This window comes from Protomyctophum parallelum (genome assembly GCF_964188405.1).
Source record: "Protomyctophum parallelum genome assembly, chromosome: 12".
Taxonomy (NCBI): Eukaryota; Metazoa; Chordata; class Actinopteri; order Myctophiformes; family Myctophidae; genus Protomyctophum; species Protomyctophum parallelum.
The window spans coordinates 14,865,763-14,888,166 of record NC_139712.1 but is presented as its reverse complement, the minus strand read 5'-3'; the positions used below and the strand labels follow the sequence as shown (position 1 = coordinate 14,888,166).

At 41.5% G+C, this 22,404-nt stretch overlaps 1 protein-coding gene across 1 annotated transcript; it reads right to left on the bottom strand.

Moving 5' to 3' along the window:
• On the bottom strand, window positions 1–20,603 carry mak (male germ cell-associated kinase; the record flags this gene model as incomplete). Its single annotated transcript, XM_083778353.1, has 15 exons — window positions 1–1,218; window positions 1,873–1,953; window positions 2,141–2,260; window positions 3,168–3,254; window positions 5,904–6,050; window positions 8,035–8,174; window positions 8,644–8,867; window positions 9,131–9,400; window positions 12,432–12,599; window positions 14,118–14,289; window positions 15,248–15,380; window positions 15,560–15,642; window positions 17,027–17,148; window positions 17,712–17,766; window positions 20,500–20,603. 15 exons carry the CDS (start codon window positions 20,601–20,603, stop codon window positions 1,058–1,060), a joined length of 2,067 nt encoding a protein of 688 aa, XP_083634479.1. The 3' UTR covers window positions 1–1,057.
• Window positions 20,604–22,404: the final 1,801 nt, after the last annotated feature.

Sequence of the window (22,404 nt, the reverse complement as noted above, 5' to 3'; positions counted from 1 at the left end):
GAGGGATAAAACAATATATATTTCTTTCTTTATCAGTAGTAAAACAATGACATTCTTAAATAAAAAGAATACCTGACAATAAAAACTAGAATAAAAAAACAACTTAAACAGATCTAAAATTACAATAACGTATTAAGAACATCTAGTCGGTGTAAAATAATTGGCTCTCTCTGCATCCTCCATGCTGCACCAGAGGGTTTCCTGCAGGAAACTAGTGGGGGAAACTCCTTTTTCCCACTGTACACCATCTCTTTGCCACAAATAGTCCATCTACCAGCTCAATTGTGAGCTTGTGGATCTGCTATTTTCACCAAATGTTCATCCCCAGAATAGGGACATGGGTTCATGTGGTTAAAACCGCCTGGATTCAGCACCGCCCTCTTATCTCCATGTGAAGATAAACGACACGTCTATACTGTACAGTGTTTCCCACATGCATTAGGTTTGCTTACATCACAAAAAGATGTCGGCATGTGCAAAAAGTCATAAAATGTCACTTGCTTCAGGAACATGCACCAGATGTGCCATGATGGTACATAATGTCACCAAGATGGTGTGGTGGAGTCTTCATGGTGGTCTTCAGCATTTCCCCAGTTTATTCATACTGTATATGGTTCCATCTTGTTTCAATTTACTCTAATTGTCATAGCATACTTAACTTGATACTTCGCAAAAGAAAGGGTATAGAATGCACTTCCTTGATTGTGAAAGAATTTTGAGAATTTCTCAAGAAAGTCCATTACACTTGATACAAAAAAAAAGCTTGCTGTTGCCTCATTTCTTTCAAATTATCGTCAACTTTTAGAGTTGAAAATGGTTGGTATTTCTGGCATACAGTACTCGAACAATGAGCTAGGTACAAGATAACCTTACTGGAAAATTATCTATCTCTTTTGTAGAGTGTAGACATCTGATTAGGGAGGCAGATTCATTCTTCCGTATTGGAGTCATAGTAGGACCTCTGTGTCTAGATTGACATTTATTTCCCCTCTAGTGACGATGTATGCAATCACACTGCACCTCAACAAGCCACTACTTGAATCATGTCCTCTCGTGGTTACCGATTGCCTCCGTATTTGGATGCCCAGTCCACCCTGCCATGGACTGGCTGTACGGTGGGAGCTCTTGTCAGAATGTTCCCGGAGTTCTTCCCCAGGGCGGAATAGTTGGGCCCTTTCATCTGAGTCCTGTCTGACCTCCTCCTCCACCCGTCATAGTCTGGAAAATGTCAATGAATCAATCAGTGCTTAAGAATCTAAACTTCGTTTTCCATTGCAGATAGGATTCAATGTACTGTAGCTGGTATTCACAGTGACGTCCAACCCCTCTGTGTAGGAGAGTGCTAAACATTGTTTAAGTTAAAGCTAATGCCTTGAAACTATCTATTTAACCTGTACTGTTCAACAAAAGCATGTGAACATTTCAGTGAGAAATAGACCATGCAGTTGCTCAATATTGATTGCAGATAGGGATGTCCGTTCTGACACAACATTCGAGACGATTCCCTCTGACAGTGACCATCAGTAGTGTTTTCAAGTCACATCTCCTCAGCTCGCTTGGAGCCCAGAGGTTCCAAGTAGTTTTGGTCGGCCGGTATAAAGCAAGTGGCACAAGTGGCATGTTTTATATGCAAGGCAAGATCGTTTCACAGTAACAAAAATGAAGGCGAATACCAGAGTAATAATTGCGACAGAACATGAAGAATGAAATGACAAGTGAAGAAGAGTTAGACTTTGTTGCACAACCCCTTTTATATAGACATGTTCATTTGAGAACGTGCCATTTTTATGGAGCGACAAAAGGGTTGTGCAATGAAGTTCAAATGAGCGGTTGACAGATGTACATACTCATACTCAGAGACATGCACATTACCTTCAGTACTTTCTTCAGACTTGGGCTTGGCAGATTTCTGTTTGTCTTTTTTGGTTTCAGGAGGAGAAGAAGATAGATTGACTGAAAGGGTGAAGAGACAGAGGAGAAAAATGCAGTGGCAGTGAGCTAAGGTCAGGGTGGAAACGGTGAAACATGCCAACAGACGCAAACAGACAAACAGCGAGGAGATGTAGTAGTATGCTGTGCAGTACAGCGAGCTCACAGAGCAGCAGCATTTGTTGCTTTCGTGGAAGGGAAGTGGTCTTACTTGTGTTTTGGCCGCCTAGAGGGGCGAGCTGAATCCTCTGTCCCACTGATCCCACCTCTTTCTTCTGGAAGGAAGGCATGTAGCCTCCAGAGAGGTTGTACTTGGTGCTCACAAAGGTCCCTGGAAGGAAACAGTCATGCCTGTGACCATCTGTGCGTCTTGAACTGCTTATTTATTTATTTTTTCCTTGTAATCAACCATAGAAAACTATAATGTTCCTAACATAATAGTCTAAAATAAATAATTATAATCTAAGGACTATACTAAGAATGGAAAATATAAGAGGCTAGTATTTGGTGGTATGTTCATTGCAATTTGCATGCTGTGCAAATATCTATCAACCCAAACAAAATGACTTAAGTAATTCAGCGTTGGAAGTGTCACCTTCTTTACAGTTCACTAGTAGCCATAGATGGTTATCAACATAATTAGTCAAGTGCCTCATTGTTAACTCATGAAGACAGTAATGTTCTAGCGCCGTTTAGCATCTGTTTGAAATGGCGGTTCTTAGTTGTGTGGTTAAAGTGTGTACTTGGGATCCTATCTCCAGCTGGGGTTTTAGGGTTCATCAGATAGTCTCTTTCACATGTTAACTCCTCCACTGTATAGCTGGAGTCTGTTACAGCAGTCATGACACTTTGTTGGCCTTCTAATGACAATGGACTACAGTGTGTGTTCCTAGAAGTGCGTTTGCATGGGTAGTGTTGCATATCAAATTAGTATAAAGTCTATTCAAATGCATATCAATGTTATGCTTTAGAAAATGCATGATATAAAGCCTAAATCTGCAAGTTAAGGGCTTGAAGTACTTCAAAGTGCATGCAAAAATAGCGGGTCTACAAGCTTATAGCCTGTAGATGTGCTGTTTTCGATGCAAGACAGTGGCACGCTATAAATACGGCTTTCATTTTAAGTCAACATCAGATAGGAAGTTAGGAACATAATTATATTATGGCATTATGATTAGCTAATCGGGTTAACAGGTTAAGGGGTGGGCGACTAATCTATAAACTAATCTATGTGTCACCTTTGGAGGCGTCAATTTTCTCCAGTATCCTCTCTTTAACAACAGTTTTCTCTGATGGGCTACGTGTGGATTTAGATTCACTCTCTTCTACTCTCACCACCGAAAGAAGAGATGTGTGCACCACCACAGCGGAAAGAAAGGGGAAAGTGGAAGGAAAACAGATGACATAAATAAGGCAACCTTTCTGGCAAATAAGCTCTCTGATCAACATATCGTCACTGTTGGGCAGAAACCTGCTATACGGTATGTCCAAAACCGTTAAATGGAAAATAATAATAAATACTTTTGTGCTTGCGTACAATGGAACCAAAGTTATTTATTAAACCTTCAGACAGACTTAATCACTTAGTTTCAACCTGGCATGACTGTTAATATATGAAATTGTAAACATTTTAAAAATGTCTTAAACATAGCAAAAAATGCTGATTTAATATTACAAGCTTCAGCTTGCATCGTTTATGCTATGTTAAATAACCAGAATGGGAAATCTGGTTTTATTTTTGGGGGGATTGTTTTGGGGCATCCGAATGTTGGCCTTTTATGTAGTTTATGACAAGGGCTAGGCCCTAGTTATTAACCGCATACAAGGCGAACATTCTGCAAAAATAGCAGATCTACAAGCACACTGCGGTCAACTACTGTAAGTATATAGTGGCAAAGAAACAGTGAAAGATCGAAGTCAGATGCATTAAAATAACAGCGTTTTTTACAAGAAGTTCTCTGGAGAAGTGACTTCACAAATCAAGTCGAAAGATGGATGCATTTGTGGGTCGTGGACACATTGTTATGGGTCCCCTTAGTTTTTGTTTCCTACATTTGGTTTTTAATTATTATTTCAAAATATTTTCAAAAAAGCAAAACTTTTCATGAATTAATAACAAAATCCAATGATTTTTTTCCAGTAATGTCATGAAGAAATGAAAGAAAAATCTAAGAAATTCCATAAATTAGAACAAATATTTAAGGAGTAATATGAAAATAGCCGATCTACAAGCTCACAATGTGGCGCAGAGCGACGTTGTGGATATCTAATTTATGTTTTTGGGTCACTGGCTGAAAAGTTTGGGATCCATGCACTGAATTAAGGGACACTTGATCTTACACCAACAGTTAATCTCATGAATAAGCAATAGAGGAAGAAATGAAGAGTAAAGAGGCAGAATGAGAGGGAGAGAGAGAGAGGAGGGCACACAACAGGGGCTTGCATTGTGCCTGTCTACATGACAAATGTATCATAGAGGTCTCCTGTCTCTGAAGTCGCAGACGCTGATCTGCGCACCCCAAAACACTGCTTTGTCCTTTGGCTCCAGACATTTGCAACTGCATTAACATTTAGGGCCTTTGAGGACAGGGTCAATTTATCTGTCAATAGATGACACTGTCATATAGGCCTGGTTTACGCGCTACAGGGCATGCCAAAGATTACTTGCTATGTATTTCCACAATATTCTAAATCCTGTCAAAGCGTAATTTATAGATGTCTTTACATTGTGCTGCCAAAGGAGATTTTGTTAGCTCATCTCTAAGTTACACATAAATAACCTATGTGGTGTTTAAGCATTTCAAGAGTGAGCCTTGGTCATCAAGGGAAAGCCTTAGCTAACAAGCCTTAATTAACCTAGAAGCCTTATTTAGCTAACAAGAGCAACTTAGAACCAATGGCTGCAATGCCTTAGGGCCGGCGACAGAGTACAGCATCTTGCAATGGGTCTGGTCCACAAGATTCGATACACCACCAAGATACCCATGTACCTGTCTAAATACTTCCTTAATGTAAACGAAGTCCACACCCACAACACCAGAGGGAGTGCAACAAACCATGTACAACCCAGATTCGGCACAAACAAGGGACTAAATTATTTTCGCTCCTATGCCACCAAAATGTGGAATGCCCTACCAACAGTCATTAAGACATGTGAATCCCTTGACTCCTTCAAAATCGCTCTCAAAGGGCACCTACGGACGGCTGCAATTCGAAACTGGCCCCCGTAAAATCTGAATCCCCCCCCCACCGCCCCCCCCCCCCCCCCCCTTTTTCCCCTCACTGTATATGTTTCTTTTCCCTTTTTGCTTCCCTTATGATGAATTCCTGTTCTGTTCTTTAACTATATAGAAGTGTCTATTTGTACGTCTCTAAATGTTTTGATGAATTGAACATGGTGGACCCTGTTGTAAACAAGTGTAATGCTTAATTGGGTCGTCCACTCACAGTTAACAGTCTTTGTATTGAGTTTGTGCTTGAAATGTACTGTAATTCTGCAAACTGTTAAGAAATATTTCAAATTCAATCAATCAATCAATCCAACTCAGCTTCCACTTCTCTGTAAGCTGCAGTGTCTGTTTATTGAGCAATAAGTTGTACACACATTAGTGTGTAAATCCCTGTATAACTTTACCAAACAAACGTGACTTTTTGATATGCTAATATGTCCTATGAAGGCATGCATGAAGACCATCAAAGACAAATTCTCGGTATGTGTAAAAAAACATACTAGGCCAATAAATCTTGATTCTGATTCTGTCAGTATTCAGCATTGCTCTTGCAGAGATAGTGCGAACATTCAAATTATAATTCACCAGGTAAAGGGGAAGTACATAAGAAAAACACCCACAAAGGTAGCCATACTGTTTTAAAAGTTGAGAGGAAATGTAGCAGCGATAAAGATTGATTCAGTGTTAAAGATGTTACCTTAATATGTTTTTCCAGATAAATCCAATGCACACAGCAGCACTCACCTGGGTTGGTTCTGGTGAGGGATAATCCCCCTCCGATGGGAGCAAGGGGTTTATTAATAGAGTTGTTGGAGTTGTCCCACAGGTCCCGTAATGTTGCACCGCTCAACTCCTTATCTGCAGACGAAGCTTGGCTCTTGTTGATCAAACCTAACAAAAATCAACAAACATAACGTGCTTGGTGTGAGTATACGGCCGGATGCTGGTGTTCTGGAGGCACTAATTGCAACTATTTAACTCCATGTATTTGATATGGTATATTCTTCATTCATTCATTGCATCATATCGTCGATGAAACGTCTTATCTCCATATTTTAACCTCTTTATGTTTTTCAGAAATGATGAATGAGTATTTTGTGTGAAACTGTAGTATAATAATAATAATAATAAAACTTTATTTGTATAGCACCTTTCATGACATGAAATGCAGCTCAAAGTGCTTTACAGAACAATGGAGAATAAAAGAAAAGTAAGGCAACGACAAAAAACAAGCAGTAATGCAATACAGTGAGGACATGAATAACAAAAAATAAAAATAAAATAAAAGATAAATTAAAAGCAATGTTGTAGAAGTGGGTCTTGAGCTGAGCTTTAAAAATGTCTACAGAGGCTGCCTGACGAAGGTACAGTGGGAGCTTGTTCCATGCCGACGGCCCGTAGAAGCAAAAAGCTGCTTCCCCGTATTTTTTTGTTGCCTTTTCTTTAGGCAAAGCGAGCAGTCCAGCAGTGGAAGACCTTAGGGGGCGGTTTGGGACATACTGTATTTAGGCAGGCAGTCATGTAGGTAGGAAGGTGCGAGACCATTGAGAGCTTTATAGACAAGTAAAATAATTTTAAAATCAATCCTAAAAACAACCGGAACCATGTTCTCTCATCTTAGTTCTAGTTAAAACTCTGGCTGCTGCATTTTGGACAAGTTGTAATCTGTCAGTTGTTTTCTTAGGCAGTCCTGAAAAAAGTGCATTGCAGTAATCAAGCCGAGAAAAAACAAAGGCGTGGATTAGCGTTTTTGCATCGTCCAAGGACACATAGGCTCTGATTCGTGCAATATTTCTAAGGTGAAAAAAGGCAATCTTGGTAACATGATTAATGTGTGAATTAAAATTCAATTCAGAATCAATAATAACCCCCAGGTTCTTTACTGTACTGTTACTTTCTACAGTCAGGTTGCCAAGTCTGCTTAATATTGATTCTTTCTGTTCACTAGAACCGATTATGAGAACTTCTGTCTTATCCTCATTTAGCTTGAGAAAGTTCTCACTCATCCAACATTTTATGCTAGACAGACAGGTAACCAGCGGGTCTAAAGCACAGGGATCATCTGGAGCCACAGAAAGATATAGTTGGGTATCATCAGCATAGAAATGAAAATTGACTCCGTGATTGGCAATGAGTTCGCCCAATGGCAGTATGTACAAGGAGAAAAGCAGAGGGCCAAGAATCGAGCCCTGTGGAATACCAGAACTGATGTCGTGTTTGTCTGAGTCAAACTCGGCTAGATTGACAAAGTAACTTCTATTTGATAGGTAGGAGGAAAACCAGGACAGGGCCGTACCAGACAGGCCTATCCAGTGCTCCAGACGCTGTATTAAAATTGAATGATCAATCGTGTCAAATGCAGCCGTTAGATCTAGAAGTAAGAGAACGGATACATGTTTCTTGTCTGCAGACACCCTAAGATCATTCATTACTTTTACAAGTGCTGTTTCTGTACTGTGACCTTTCCTAAAGCCAGATTGGAATTTGTTGTGCGCATTATTGTTCTGTAGAAACACATCCAATTGATGAAAGATGCATTTTTCTAAAACCTTGCCCAGAAAGGGTAGATTTGAAATGGGTCGATAGTTACCCAAAACAGAGGGATCAAGATTGTGTTACCCCTTACACTGTCTAAGACCTCTTTGAGAAAGGTGGTGGGAATTGTATCCATTATGACAAAGTAGAGTCTACTTTGTCATACTACAGTTTCACACAAAAGTAGCAAAAATAGCAGATCTAAAAGCTCAAAACACTCAAAACGCGGCACGTTTTCGGCAATGTTTTGTTATTTAGGAATTTGAATCCTGAAAACGTAACAGTTTTGGACATGAGGTTTCGACCCGACAGCAACGATATGCTAGTCACAAAGCCTTACCAGGCAGGTATCGTGATTGGCTGAGATAATGTTGTCGTGCTGCAGATCCTGGTAGACTGGAGTCTGTTTGGCTCATCTTGACATTACTAGGAAGCTTGGTGACTGTGCTGAAGGTATAGAGTGGCTTCTGCTCTTTGGATCTGAAAATATAAGAGGAATCGGACACTTAGAGACTTGCATAGCGGCCCATAGCATAGATACAGTAGGTCTTTATGTACAAGTACACTCCCTGGACACGACGCAAGTATGTCCCAGGCACTTACCATCAATCCAGCACTTGATGCCAAGCTCAAAGCGTATTTAGATCTTATGGGTAACGCTTTTGGTTACCCTTTACACTACAGTCCCCAACTCCCCATATCAGGGAGGAAAGTAGATAATAATAATAATATTCTTACAATAAATGCATGAAATCTCTGTATGCGAGTGCGCGTGCGTGCATGTATGTACCGGATATGTCCAAGTACAGTACGTACGTATGTACGTCTGTAGTTCACGTATCTTGACAACCGTCCGACCGACTTCAAACTCAGCTATATACAGTACACACATAAAGGAATTACAATGTGTAACAACAAGCAAAGAATTACAGGGCGAAAATGAACTTGCCGACTTCCATGGTCCTTGTGGCTGCCGCGCTCCTCCTGGGAGTTGGCCAGACTGGGCTTCTTGGAGTGGGAGGCGGCGGTCTCTGAGGGGTCCGACTCGTCCCAGCTGTCCGAGGTCTTGGCCACCGTCTGACCCCAGCGCCTGCGTCCACTCTTCAGCCCCGCCACGCCGCCTCCTCCTCCTCCTCCACACGCTCCGTTCTCACTGCCCTGCAGCGCCGACGTCTGTACAAACACACGCCGCCATGATACAATACAACACCTCCATGCCAAATATCCTTGCTGTCGGGCAGACAACTCTTATCTCATTATTCTAACATGTAGGTTGTTTTTTTTTGCGATGACTGGACGTGTGTGTGTGTGTCTGTCTTTTCATTGGTTCAATAGCATTGATTTATGGGGGGGGGGCATGGGGTTTAAGTGGTTAATACAGCATGTAATGTGCATGTGGCATGAGTGTATTTTCTAGTTCACCTCCAGCTACTCACCATCTGAACATGAGCTGCAGGTTTAGCGTCGGCCTGGGGGAGGGGGATCTGTTGAAGGGGTTGATGATGATGATGATGATGCCGATGCTGTGCCTGGTGCTGTCTGTTGGGGGGCGACTCGGCCTCAGACTCAGACTGCTGGGGGTCTACTTTGGATTCGGACGGCTGCTGGACGAGGGTCGACTGCCTGTTTTGGGCCTTCCTGACCTCCTGGCTTTGAGGGCGAGGCCCCAAGATCTGGCCCACCTGGAAGTAAGGGTAACGCAAGGCCTAAAAAACAACAGAGAGATGTCGTTATTAGTAACACGGGAGAAGATGACGCGAAGAGATCATTGAGAATGTAACTTTTTCCCCTTTTATTCTCCAGTAATTAAGCACATGAACCCTATAGCATCCCGGAGATATCCGAACGTTCAGCGAAAATAGCAAGTCTACAAGCTCACACAGAGCTCCGATATTTTCCCGGCAAAGACATTTGGTATAGAGGGAAAAAAGGACCAAGTATAGAAACCTGGTCATTTAAGTTTGTAGGGTTTAATAGTTGAATAGTATTAGCTGCGGGATCCGCACGTAATGTCCGACGGAGCATTAGTCTGATATGCGGGAACCGCTCGAACATGCGCTGCTCCCGTGCTTGCGGTTATGGTTAGGTTAGGGTTTGAGGTAGGTTATCGTTTGTCTGACTGGAATCAATAACATGTGCACTCATTATATAATCAATTAAAGGTATATTCAGTGATTTCACTTAAAAGGAAACTAACTAAAAAAAATATATGTTAATGACGTTTAGAAGATTTACTTTCCTGGGGGCCTTTATGTGTGTAATATGTGGTTTTAGATATTTTAGATTTTAGCAGTGAGCCCAGTGTCTCTGATGTCATGGACACTAGGCTCACTTACTTCCTGGACTACATCAAGGACTATTTAAAGAGGACGAGAAGCGAAGACCGTACGGTGGACTCCATGTTGCTCCCTGGAAGGAAAGAAACATGCGCAGTTGAGACCAAGAAGTTGTGCATGACAAATCACAGATATGGCACAAATGGCCCAGCAGATGGCGTGATGCCACTGAAAGGAGAGATGCTTGTATATCATGTCACGTCATTGCATTTTACCTTTTATATTAACGTTTTAACAACAAGTGGATAAGTAAGTCCCAGCATGACAGACAGTAATGTTGTTCGGACATGACATATGTACAAGCATCTCTCCTTTCAGTGACATCACGCCATCTGCTGGGCCATTTGTGCCATATCTATGATTTTGGGATTTGTCATGTACAACTTCCTGGTCCCCCCCCAGGTCCCCCCACTGTAGTGCGTGCATGTGCACATCTAGTTACCGGGGCCAGTTGGCGGAAAGTTCTTATAACCTCAGTGGGTGCCCCCCCGCCACGCCACACCACGCCACCGTATTACGTATTAGCATTTGAATACCTGTTCTGTGAACACCGTAAACACGGTGTGTGCCTACGTGACAAAATGACCAGGGGAGCTAGGTTAGCTTCGGCCTTCAGTCAGTGGGTGCTATTTGGCTTAATATTGTGTCAGTGGGTGCTTTAGCCCTCAAGCACTCCCGGAGTTGACGCCGTTGAGGTCCGGGGTGGACCGGGTTTTTTTTCCAAATCACCCAAGTCACTGAATGCTTCCTTTAATGACTTTAAGCAGAAAAAAGGGGGAAAAAACTAAGTGAAATATAGGGTTAAATGAATTCAACCCCCCTGAGCTAAATTCAACCGCTGAGCACCGTATAAGAAGAGGATGGAAAAGCACTCTCACTCCCACTGGAGCTGTGAGTTTCCAAATCAACACCCAACACAAAGTGTTTTTAAATGGTCTCACGGGGAATGGGAATTATCAGTGAGACTGTGATTATATACATATATGAGTGATGAACACAAAGGAATAGGTAGAGGATAATTATACACAGATCTACCGGGACACCACAGGTGTCGGGTATCATCATGTATGGCTTTAACAGCATTTAAAATGATTGGGCTCAGGTGTGTGATCTTAGGACAGGGGTTACCACGCATAACAAACAACCTTCAAGCCTCTCTGAGGACACTGCCATTTTAAATTACACAAGTCGACTGATTCAATTAAGTAATTTTCTCAGAATTGACAAAATCTCATTCTGCTTACTGGTGCTGGTGGATTAGGTGATAGCATGAGTTTGCTAAATTGGCACCTGTTTGTTCCGGGTTCTCTGGTAGCTCAGCCAACAGAAAGAGATGGATTTTGCAGACTCTTTTGCAATTTGCTATCCACATGAAACCCGGGAAGTCCCAGAGCCTCTCTTCTTATAGCCACTTTTATAGATTTGTTCATTGTAATAGTTTGGTGAAATTATATTGCTTGTTTCATTCCGATGCATATAAGCACCCACACAATAACACGTTGATCTTATCAATGTTTTGTCAGTGACTGAACTCAATGACTAGTGACCCTGGCAACGGCAGGCGAGCTGATAATGTGATGCATAGAGCCACATGTTCTGCTTGTAGCGTACAGCAGGTGTAGGCAACCTTTGGCACAAAGGAGGGTGATCATGGGCACATTTTTCTGAAAAAACATATGTTTCTGTATCAGTGGTGCTCGATATTTCATATCAAGGACCCCAAAAACTATATGTAATTGGCCTCCGCCCCCCTTCTGAAAATATGTTGTTCCAGGGACCCCCCAGAAGCAAAGATTTGAGTTAAAATGTTCACTCAGTAATAATATATATTCAAAGATTTGAGGCACATTTTCACGATCTTTCAAAAATAGCAGACCTACAAGTTCATAGCGCGGCACTCGGTGCCGCACTATGAGCTTGTATATCTCCTATTTTTCAATAGCTAAAGTATAACATAGCTTTAAAACACCTAAAGGGGTTCCCGCCCCAAATGGGTTAGAATAAACAATTTTAAAAGATTTTGTCCCTCATGTTTGTATGTAAATTACATCCCGCAGATAATTCTACATTCATTAAAACTCTGAATTCTGACTGTGGAGGGATTCCTATAGAGATAGGTGGATTATTGCTCTAATGAGTCTAATGATCATTGTGAAAGAAAATATTTAAAAACAAAGGAAAAGGTTATATTCGTGGACAACTGGACAATCAAAATATGTTGGAGTTTTTGATGCGGTGTCATTAAAATGTATGTTGACATCATGACATGGCACACCGACTATTCTAGAAAATGAAAAAGATGGCACTTTCACAAAGGTTGCAGACCCCTGGTGTACAGCATAAAAGAGTCCCTCAGATTCAGATCTCCAGTGCAAAACGGACAGCCACTGGTTTAGCCTACCTGTACAGCGGTTGGTCGTTTCTTGGGGTCCCACTGTAACATGTCCTTCATCAGAGTGATCGCCTCATTGCTGGCATTTGGGATGAGGGTCTTCAGGTGGGTGGGCACACATTGGGGGAAGCGAAAGTTCATGGCTGATGCCAGCTGGTAGCCCTCTGGCCAATCCGTCTATGAGGAGACACGTTCATAGAGTTTAGGTATATAATAGCACTATTTATTAGGATATTACATGGGAGCTTCCAATATTTATAAACTAGTCAATGCCCGTCCAGGGATATGACATATAACATGTGCAGAGTTTCTCTCTGATCTCTTTCTCTCTCTCTCTCCCTCTCTCTCGTTTTGAGGACGCAATCTCTAGAATGATTAGTTCGATATCTTTTAAACAACCATCCTTTGTTTGGTTTTGCATGTCTCTTCAATGAAGGCAAACATTTGATTCAGTCACAGTGCTGTTCCGTGCCTGGCAACCATTCAAGCAAACAGGCGGAGACGAGACCGCACCCTTAACTAAGAATCTAAGCATCACATTTCTATAGCATGTCAGGGCTGCAGAAAGAAGGCCATTTGCAACAAGCCTTCTAGATCTGGATTAGATTACCGTGTTGGAGATAAGTCAATTTAGTGACTCCAGAAAGGTGCGTGACATATGCCCTGCCTCTAGACAATGTAAAACGGTGCATTAGAAATATGACACCCCTCCATCGGTAGCCCCCACCTCTGCTAAGCTCCAACGGTTGATTCCCAGCACTAACATAAACGTTGACCCATAAAGAATTCATAGGCCTACATGAGACTTATCACCTTTTGTGGGGAAATTAATTTTCCATGACCCGTGTACAATACACACATCTGAAATGCATATTTCATGAGCAGTGTGGAATCAGTGGCCCCTGGGGGCCCCCCCTAGCTCCTCAACCTGTCCTCGCCAGCATAAACTAAAAGCTTAAGAACTGGGACTCGATACGGCTCTGCATGCTCCGTGTTAAGAGAGATGGATCATGGCTAAGGCCCTGTAAAAGATACTGCTCTAGTCCATATGGACTGTGAAGGAGATGAAAGTGTGAAGTCTAACCGTCTAGCCGTGATGTCATAATATCACCTCTTTTAGGTTTTATGACCTCAATTACACCCAAAAAACCTGAACTTTGAACATGCAGTGGATTTTCTGTGGTCTGAAGTTTTCTTTGGGGTTTGGAAGCCTTTTGAGCTACAATGAAAACAGGCAACACAGTGAAAACAGTGACATCTGCTGGCAAATCCCATTGACATAATATGGGATTTGCAGGGTCTTACATCACTTACTGCCGGCAAATCAGAGCACCTGTTTGAGCCAGAAAATCCCAGATCACAGAAAATCTACTGAATGTTAAAAGTTCATGTTTTTTGGGTGCAATTGAGATTAGAAAACCCCCCAAAAATAAGAACAATTCCAAAACCTTTTTTTAAATGTCACAATCCCTTTAAGACTGAAGGTCTGAATGAATTCAACCCATGTCTTGTCTCGCATGTCTCTCCTTCCTATCCTTTTAGCATAATCTTTGACTTTACTATCTGTATACTGTTAACAATCTTGTTAATAAAGTATACAATGCAAAAACAAACAAAAAACATAAATTGCAGGTACAATTCACGTTTCTTCAACTGACCCCGTGCTATTTTGTCATGATCTTAAAGCTCTCTTACCCTCTTCACTGTGCCCAGGACTTGGCAGATCTTAAAGATTTCGTCGACTTCACTGTTTCCAGGGAAGAGAGGTCTGAGTGTGTAGAGCTCTGCCATGATGCAGCCCACGGCCCACAGGTCAATGGGAGAGCTGTAGGAGGAGGATCTGAGGAGAACCTCTGGAGCACGGTACCTGAGAGGACATGACGGAACAGAACAAACATCAACATATGTATAGTAGAACCTCTGGAGCGGGGTACTGTACCTGAAGACATGATGACGGGACATGAGAAACACAAATGACCACTACCAACTTAATAGCAAATGTCTTACTGCTAGACCACCGTTTCCCAACGTTTATGGGTCACGACTCGAGTAAAAATCCCATGTTCGTTTCCTATATTTAAAAGATTTTTTTTGTGTGGCCTTTATTTTATATATTTTATGGAGGGACAGACAGTAGGCTGACAGGAAATGGGGAGAGAGATGTGGGGAAGACATGCAGTAAAGAGATTCTGCAACTAATGATGGTTAAGTGGAAAAAACACCCACAACAAGTTGCTGATTCGATTACAATCGTTTACTAAATCGTAATCGATTCGATTACGATTAACTGTTGCAGCCTTAGAAAATAGCCGATCTATAAGCTCGCAGTGTGGCACAAAGTGACGCATTGTGTGCTTGTAGATCTGCTATTCTCTAGCTAACTAGTTTGGGTTCCGGGCAAACGTCTAATAATCTCTCTTTTGGGTCACGACCTGAAAGGTTCAGGAACCACTGTGTTTCACACATGTGGTTACAATTTTGTACAATTTACAATTAAGGAGAAATCTTTTTCAAGTAATCAAATTGCAAGTGAACGTCAAGTAGAAATTATCTTCACACATAAACTAAGTCTCAAGTAAATCGTGACTTGGTTCAGACTCCGATCCAAACCTTGTGACTTGAGTCCCTACGTCTGGAACGTCCAGTGTACAGTACACCATGGCATCACATTCTGCATTAGGTCATCGTGGCATCACATTGAATGATGAGGGTCATTCAACATTTAGTTGGCTGCCTAGGGTTACGTTTTGTTATCGGTTTGCTGTGCAACAATTGCACATCACTCCAGAATAGCAGTGACAGGCACCATGAGCACACTGACTCACCATCTAGTTGACACATAGTCTGTGTATGGAGGTCTGGAGCGGATCTCCCTGGCTAGGCCAAAGTCTGCTATCTTGACCAACTCTGGACCCATGCACAGCAGGTTCTCTGGTTTCATATCCCTGTGGAAGAAGCCTGCAAGAGTGGCTTTAATAAATATATTTATATTACAAGTATATGTGTGTGAAGTAATTATATTAAAAATATATTTGTTACAAATACACGCACATGCACACGCACACGCACACGCACACAGATTAGGGTTGAAGTAATGTCAGTCTAGTAAACAGCATAAGAATGACTGAACATCTTACCATGCTTGTGTACAAAAACCAAACCAGAGATAATTTGAAACATCATGTTCCTAATTTCATTCTCTGTGAACAGCTTATTCTCCCTGACGGCAGACATGAGAGAAGAAAACACAAACACACACGCACGCACGCACGCACGCACACGAGCACACACACACACACACACACACACACACACACACACACACACACACACACACACACACACACACACACACACACACACACACACACACACACACACACACACACACACACACACACACACACACACACACACACACACGGAAGGAGAGAAAACAGAAACCAAAGAAGAGAGAAACCGAAGGAAAGGAAAGTTAAGAAACCAGATCCAAAAGGAGCACAGCTAAGGTATCCCCACTGGACATGTGGAACCAGCAACCATTACAGTACAACAGTTCAGTAAACTAGTACGAGCCTGTGTGCATGTACGAGAGCACACATACAAGTTTGCTGCGTGCATACAGTACACAGAACACCTCTTGCAGTATTATTGTTCTTTCTGTTCTATGCATTTTCAACTTCTACCCAAAAACCAGCATACAATTGCAGAAATAAAATTGTGTTTTTAGTCAAAGCCTAAATGACTGTGAGGCATCCACATTTCCACTGATAGAGAGTTAGTGACAGACGGTTTTTGGAATGAGATAGTTAAAGAGGGTTCAGAAACTACAAGAAGACTGACCTCTGTTTGGACATGCAAAAACATTTTGGAATGCAATTTGGACATCAGATAATTCAGGAGATCTTGTAGCATGCATTGCATCCACTCTCATGCAAATATAATTGAGCAGGCGGTAAACCTACCATGTTTATGAATAAATGACATCCCTTGTAAAATCTGAAATAGCATGTTTCTTATCACTGATTCTGGGAACAATTTGTTCCTGCAAAATATAAAATTGATAAATTACGTATGAGCCTGTCCTCGTTTATGATTTACACGTCTTAAATTAAAGTGTTACATTAATCTCAAATTGAATTTACTGCATAAACAAAGGACAGCATGCATAAAAAAAACATCTATACAAATAACTCCCCGGGCAACATGGCCACCTGCCTGGTTTGACATAGTCTTAACTTCTGGCAATGGTTTTCAACCTTTTCTGGACCAGGGCCCACTTGAAAATCTCAAAAGCGTTCGTGGCCTGCATTTTCAGAGTATGTTTATTTTAACAATGATCAATCAATTGATTGTGTCCCAGCTTGAATCAATGCATCCAACGCATTAACACTTTCTTATTTATCGGTATCACAATGAAAACAAATTTTCAGGGTTTTAAAGAAATAGAATTCCATATAGGAAGGGGAGACTTGTATGTGTTGTTCCATGGCCTGGGCCAGGTAATTGGAAAATTAGGAATCAATGTCAAACCAGTGTTTATATAATCATCTCCAACATGATCCATAAGCGTGCACTGTAGGAATTGTCGTCTTTCTTTTTACCTGTCTTTCATGAGCTGGTAGAGGTTCTCCTTCATGTACTCAAAGACAAAGTAGAGGTGATCGTTCTCCCTGATCACCTCTTTTAGTTTCACTACGTTGGCATGGTTCAGCTTCTTCAGTGACTGGTGAACGGACAAGACCAACATCATGAGAATCACTATATGCACAAGCAAGGGTCTTTTAATTAATATCGTCTGCATCACCGCCAGCCAGGTGGACTGGAAACCTTGTACTGTATGTCCAAAACATGTTACTTTTCAGGAAATGGAAAAGAATAACCTGTGTTCAAATGGATCCAGTGTACTTCTGATTTAGTCACAAGCTCTTTCTTTACACAATACTTTTCAAAGGTTAAATATTTAGAGAACCCACAGACTTAACCACTTCCAACCTGGTGGCCCTATTTGTTTGGGCATTGCTGTCGGACAGAAACCTTGATCCTTTGGAACACTGTTACTTTTTTTCTTGAAAAGGTGACCCGACAGAGTAAATAATTATTCTTACATTAAATATCTAACTGCACAAGCCTTGGCTTAAGGTTAGCCACTGATGAACATGAGTGCCCAAGGAGCTGAGTCAGCACTGTTGCTTTAATCCCATATAAACATCTGATCGGTCTAGTGTGTTGCTGCAGGCCACACACACCCAGCTAGCCCACTATTCCCATACATAAAACTGTCCTTACCTTCACCTCTCTCAAGTTTATGCATTCTTCCCAGGAATAAAACTTCCTCTTCATCCTATGGAAGACAAAGTCAATGGTCAGAAACACATCAAACAAATTAAATATACCCAAGAAACCCAATAATGCAGATATCCCTGCATGAATAATTCACTGTGTGAGGCATCTCTAATTTCGTCTTATTTTGTTCCGTGAGGGAAAGCCCATGGACGGGTACCACCTGTAATATGATAATGACGACTGGCAGTGGTACTATCGCTATCTTAATATTATAGTGGAAGTTGTGGAACCACAAAATAAAACTGAAATATCATATTGTATGTAAACTAAAAGTGTTAAGCTTCAATACTAACACACTGTCTGCGACTTCATGTTAAAATAATTATGCTTTTAATTACACTTAGCGTTGTCCTTTACAAGAAAAGCACGAACCACCTGCTGAATGGTGCGCCCTAATCCACCCTGAGCTCTTTCTGGAATTATGTAAGTGTTACCTGGAACGCTCAGGTATTGTTTTCCTCCACTCTAGGCACCTGCCAACTAACGCAGTCCCGTCCACACGACCCGTAACCTAACCCAGTCCTGACTGTACTTTCACTGCCTTTCACCGTCCCTGCACATGTTGCATTGCCTAGTAACCATCTTAGCATCTCCACCGGCACCTCATCCATTATTGAGCCCAGTCAGCATGCTATTGAAACAAAGGCTTGTAAGATAGTTTGTTTGCCCCATTGGTGAGGGCACAATTAAGGGCCCCCAATGCCCTGTAAAGTGTAAATGCTTAATCATGGTTCGTCCACAAAGTAACAGTTGACTTGTGCTTTCGTTTGAAATGTATACCCATTCTGCATACTGTGAAATAAAATCAATCAATCAATCAATCAATCAATCAATCAAACAAACCCTGAAAACGAACAACGCTTGCTGAGAGTTTAAAACGTGTTTAACCCCATGAACCCAAGCGTCCCAATCTGTGCATGTCATGAGAGGTGAACATTGGGTGAAAATAGGTAAACATTGGGCGAAAATAGCCAAAATGCAACATAATTAAGGCCGGCAATTCTTTGCCTATTTCTTTGCCGCTGGAAAAAAGGATAGTTCCTGGTATAGACCCTTAGGGGACCCCGGCCAATGAAGTATTGTTTACCAAGTGGGTATATCAGGTTGCTGCCCAGCATCTTGTTTAGACAGATGCTATAGGTTCATTGTTATTGTTACCTGGTATCCAAGTTTCTTCAAAGGCACTACTTTATCCTGATTTATAATGTTGTGTTGATTGTTTTGACTGTATTTTTGAATTGTAACCTCGGCTACATTGAAAATGAGGGCTTGCCCTCAACTGTATTTCTGAGTATAAATAAAGGTGATGAATTTATGTGACTATTTCCCTAGTTTGTTGACTACAGCTCATCCTTACCCGCAGCTTATTCTGATTTCACACTTGTAAGTAACTCTGATAAAAGTGTCTGTTAAATGCCTAAATTGTAGTGCAATTTGACACAAAGTATTACACAGGTCAGAGTATTACTATGATGTAAATTGTAACATTCAGATTTTTTTTAATGTTTTGCACTGTGCATGGGGTGTGTAGGGTATGTAGGGTACGCATGCCTCCTCCAAAACACATGGAACCAACCACTTTCAACAATGTGAGGAATGGCTCCCAGGCTCTGTAGAAGTTATTCGACAAACCTCTAACCGTGTATTAGATTTTGTCCAAATGGAGAAAGGATGCCAAATCTTTTAGCCATAATGACACATCAGGAGGATTAGGGCTCTTCCAGTGGAGCAATATACGACGCCTGGCTATAAGGGAGGAAAAAGCAACCGCATCGGCCTGGAATCTACACACCAAAGATAGCTATAAAAGGACAGGGTGATACAGAGAATCCTAGAACCAAACTGAGTGTATCAAAAAAGGATTTCCAAAAAGAGGCGAGCTTTGAACAGGAATAGAAAGTGTGTGTGTGGTTTGCAGGGGATTGAAGGCACCTGTTACATGAGTCATTTGTTTCTGGGAATCGTCTGCTAAGCTTAGCTTTAGTGTAATGAATCCTATGAACCACTTTCAATTGAATAAGGCACATACGAGCAGGCACATGAATTGTTAATCCTAGACAGCACATCAGCCCAATATTCCTCGCTCAGCTCAGTCCCAAGTTCATCCTCCCATGTGCCCCTCAACCCAAGTATAGAAGTTGTTCTAAAGGGAACAAGAGCGTTATAGATTGATGAAATGTTAAACATAGAATCTGATGCAGACATTATGGACTCCACTGGGGTTTTCTCAGGTAAACTGGGGAAGGGTTTAAAATGGGTGCTTGCAAAGTTACGTATTTGGAAAGATCTAAAGAAAAACGAATATTTTGATTATTCAATTTGGTGGCGAGTTCTCCAAGAGAGCTAAATAACCCATCGCTGTATAGATCCCTAAAAGGGATAAAGCCCTTCTCCTTCCACTTGCTGTATGTTTAGTCCAAAGGGGAGGATGGAAACAAATAGGACTGATGGGGATTTTAACTCAAAATGTTGTCGAAACTGATTCCAAATTTTCAATGAAGAGAGAACTACATGTTCATAATGCGTTATGAACATGGAATACATAGCAAGTTATGAAGTATTATAATACTTTATATTATAAGTCATTATAATAAAGTTTATGTGTTAAGGTTATAAAGTATTATGATTATTTATGAGCGCTTATAAATATAATTATACATGTTTATGAGAATATTATAATGTCTTATAAGTGTGTTCATAACGCGTGTGTTAGCCCACCACTGCTCCTCACCTCTTGATGGCCACCAGCTCTCCAGTCTCGTTGCTTCTCCCCATCACCACGCTGCCATAGGTACCATCGCCCAGTTGCTTCAGTGTAGCGTAACGGTTCATCATCTCTCAAACTGGACTCATCAGTTCACCACTTTCCTTGTGTAAGAAATCCTTCCTTGCGTAAAAAATGTCATATAAAGAACCCATTGATGGCTTGGGTCACTTCCAGACCTGGCTTCTTTGTTGAAGGAGTTTTCTGGGGTGGGGGGGGGGGGTTCTTACAAAGTTCTTGTTTGTCCTCTCCTAGGAGAGGAGGTTTTAGAATGGTGATCGACGTGATGTTGATATTGATGTTCCTGAAGTTAAAAAACGGTGTAGATATGATTGATCCATTGCTCTTTCCAAGTGGCTCCAAAATACAGCAGAGCAGCCAACTGTCGATACGGTGTCTTACTGTCTTCTCAAGCCTTCACTGAAACAGAACGTGATCATTAGACAGCAGACACATGTTGGAGAAACGTCAAAAACATTATACACCCAAAACAGATCAAAGGCCCTACTCACTGATGAAAAGTGTTTAGGTTTTTGGTGGCGAAGAGAGCAAGCGAAGCGTTGGGTTTTACCTGTGTGTGTGTAGTGATGAGGATTAGGTGTGCGTGCTAGAGACACTAGCCAGAGCCTGACATGGCGCCCAAGGGAGATGACAAGACAAGCAGACGTATAGCAGATTAGGCCCGCTGGGGCGTAAATAGGATGTGACCTCACAACACAACGTCAGTCACACACAGCACACTTCCCACCTCACTGAATCAGTCTGTTGTGTACTCTAGTATGTACAGTGTTTGTAGTTGATAGTCTATAGATTTACTTATTTTTATTCTTTCAAAAAGCCAGATGGTCAAGGGGGTTGCCTGTCCTTTAAAGTCGGCTGTTAGTATGGTTTGCTTTTGCAAATAAGGGATCCCAGATAAAGCTTTCTATTTCTCCTTGTTATTACTTAACCATGTAATAAGGATCGGCATTAATAAGCTACTAGCTTCCGCCTATACCTTTTCGATCATGTCTAAAAAGTTTAATACATGATTCTTGTAATGTTCCAATGGCATAAGATCGAAATAAACTAAACCAAGCCATTCAAGCTTGACAGCTTGACAGCTGCAGCACTTAGGGAAAGTTAGATTAATTGTGGACCAATCTGGAAAATAAATGCTTATCAATAGCTTTCTTCACAAATGTGTTCATCATAGAGGTGTTGACTTAATGCACATTATCACATAATATATGCAAAGCCATGTTGACGTCATCACGTGACACGTGCATGCGTGCACATCTACACACTTCTACCTGAGCATGCGCAAATAAATGTTAATTCATTCCTGGCTGAAACTCTATCGATGAACCACGCGTTTCCTTGATGTGACCACCATCCACTATACGCTTTATTAATATGGCTAATAATGCAACAGGTATTATGGGCCCAGTCAAAGTGGCCAAAGGTGGTTCAGGCTTTTACTTGATGGTAGCGAGGAGAATTATGAGTTATGGGAGACTCTGTTCTTAGCACACATTAGCCCTACAAGCAGAACCCAATGCTACTGAAGTTTCTGACATAAGCACACTGCGTGGGCTGTGTGACACCATCACGGAGGAGCCTAACGACGCCGACGCCGAAATACCATTTTATTAGGTCTGCACAAGCCGATGGTAAGATAGCAATAGAATACTGTCCTACCACAGAGATGGTTGCTGATGTCTTAATCAAGCCGCTGACAAAGGCTAAGTTTGAAGGATTTATTGGGTATTTGTTTGGAGAGTGATGTGAAAAACCAAGGTCAGTTAAACAATGCTGACATATTGCTGCCAAGTGGTAGGCCTATAGGCAAGAGGCCTTTTTTGTTATTTTTTTCCAACTTTTCTTTCCTTC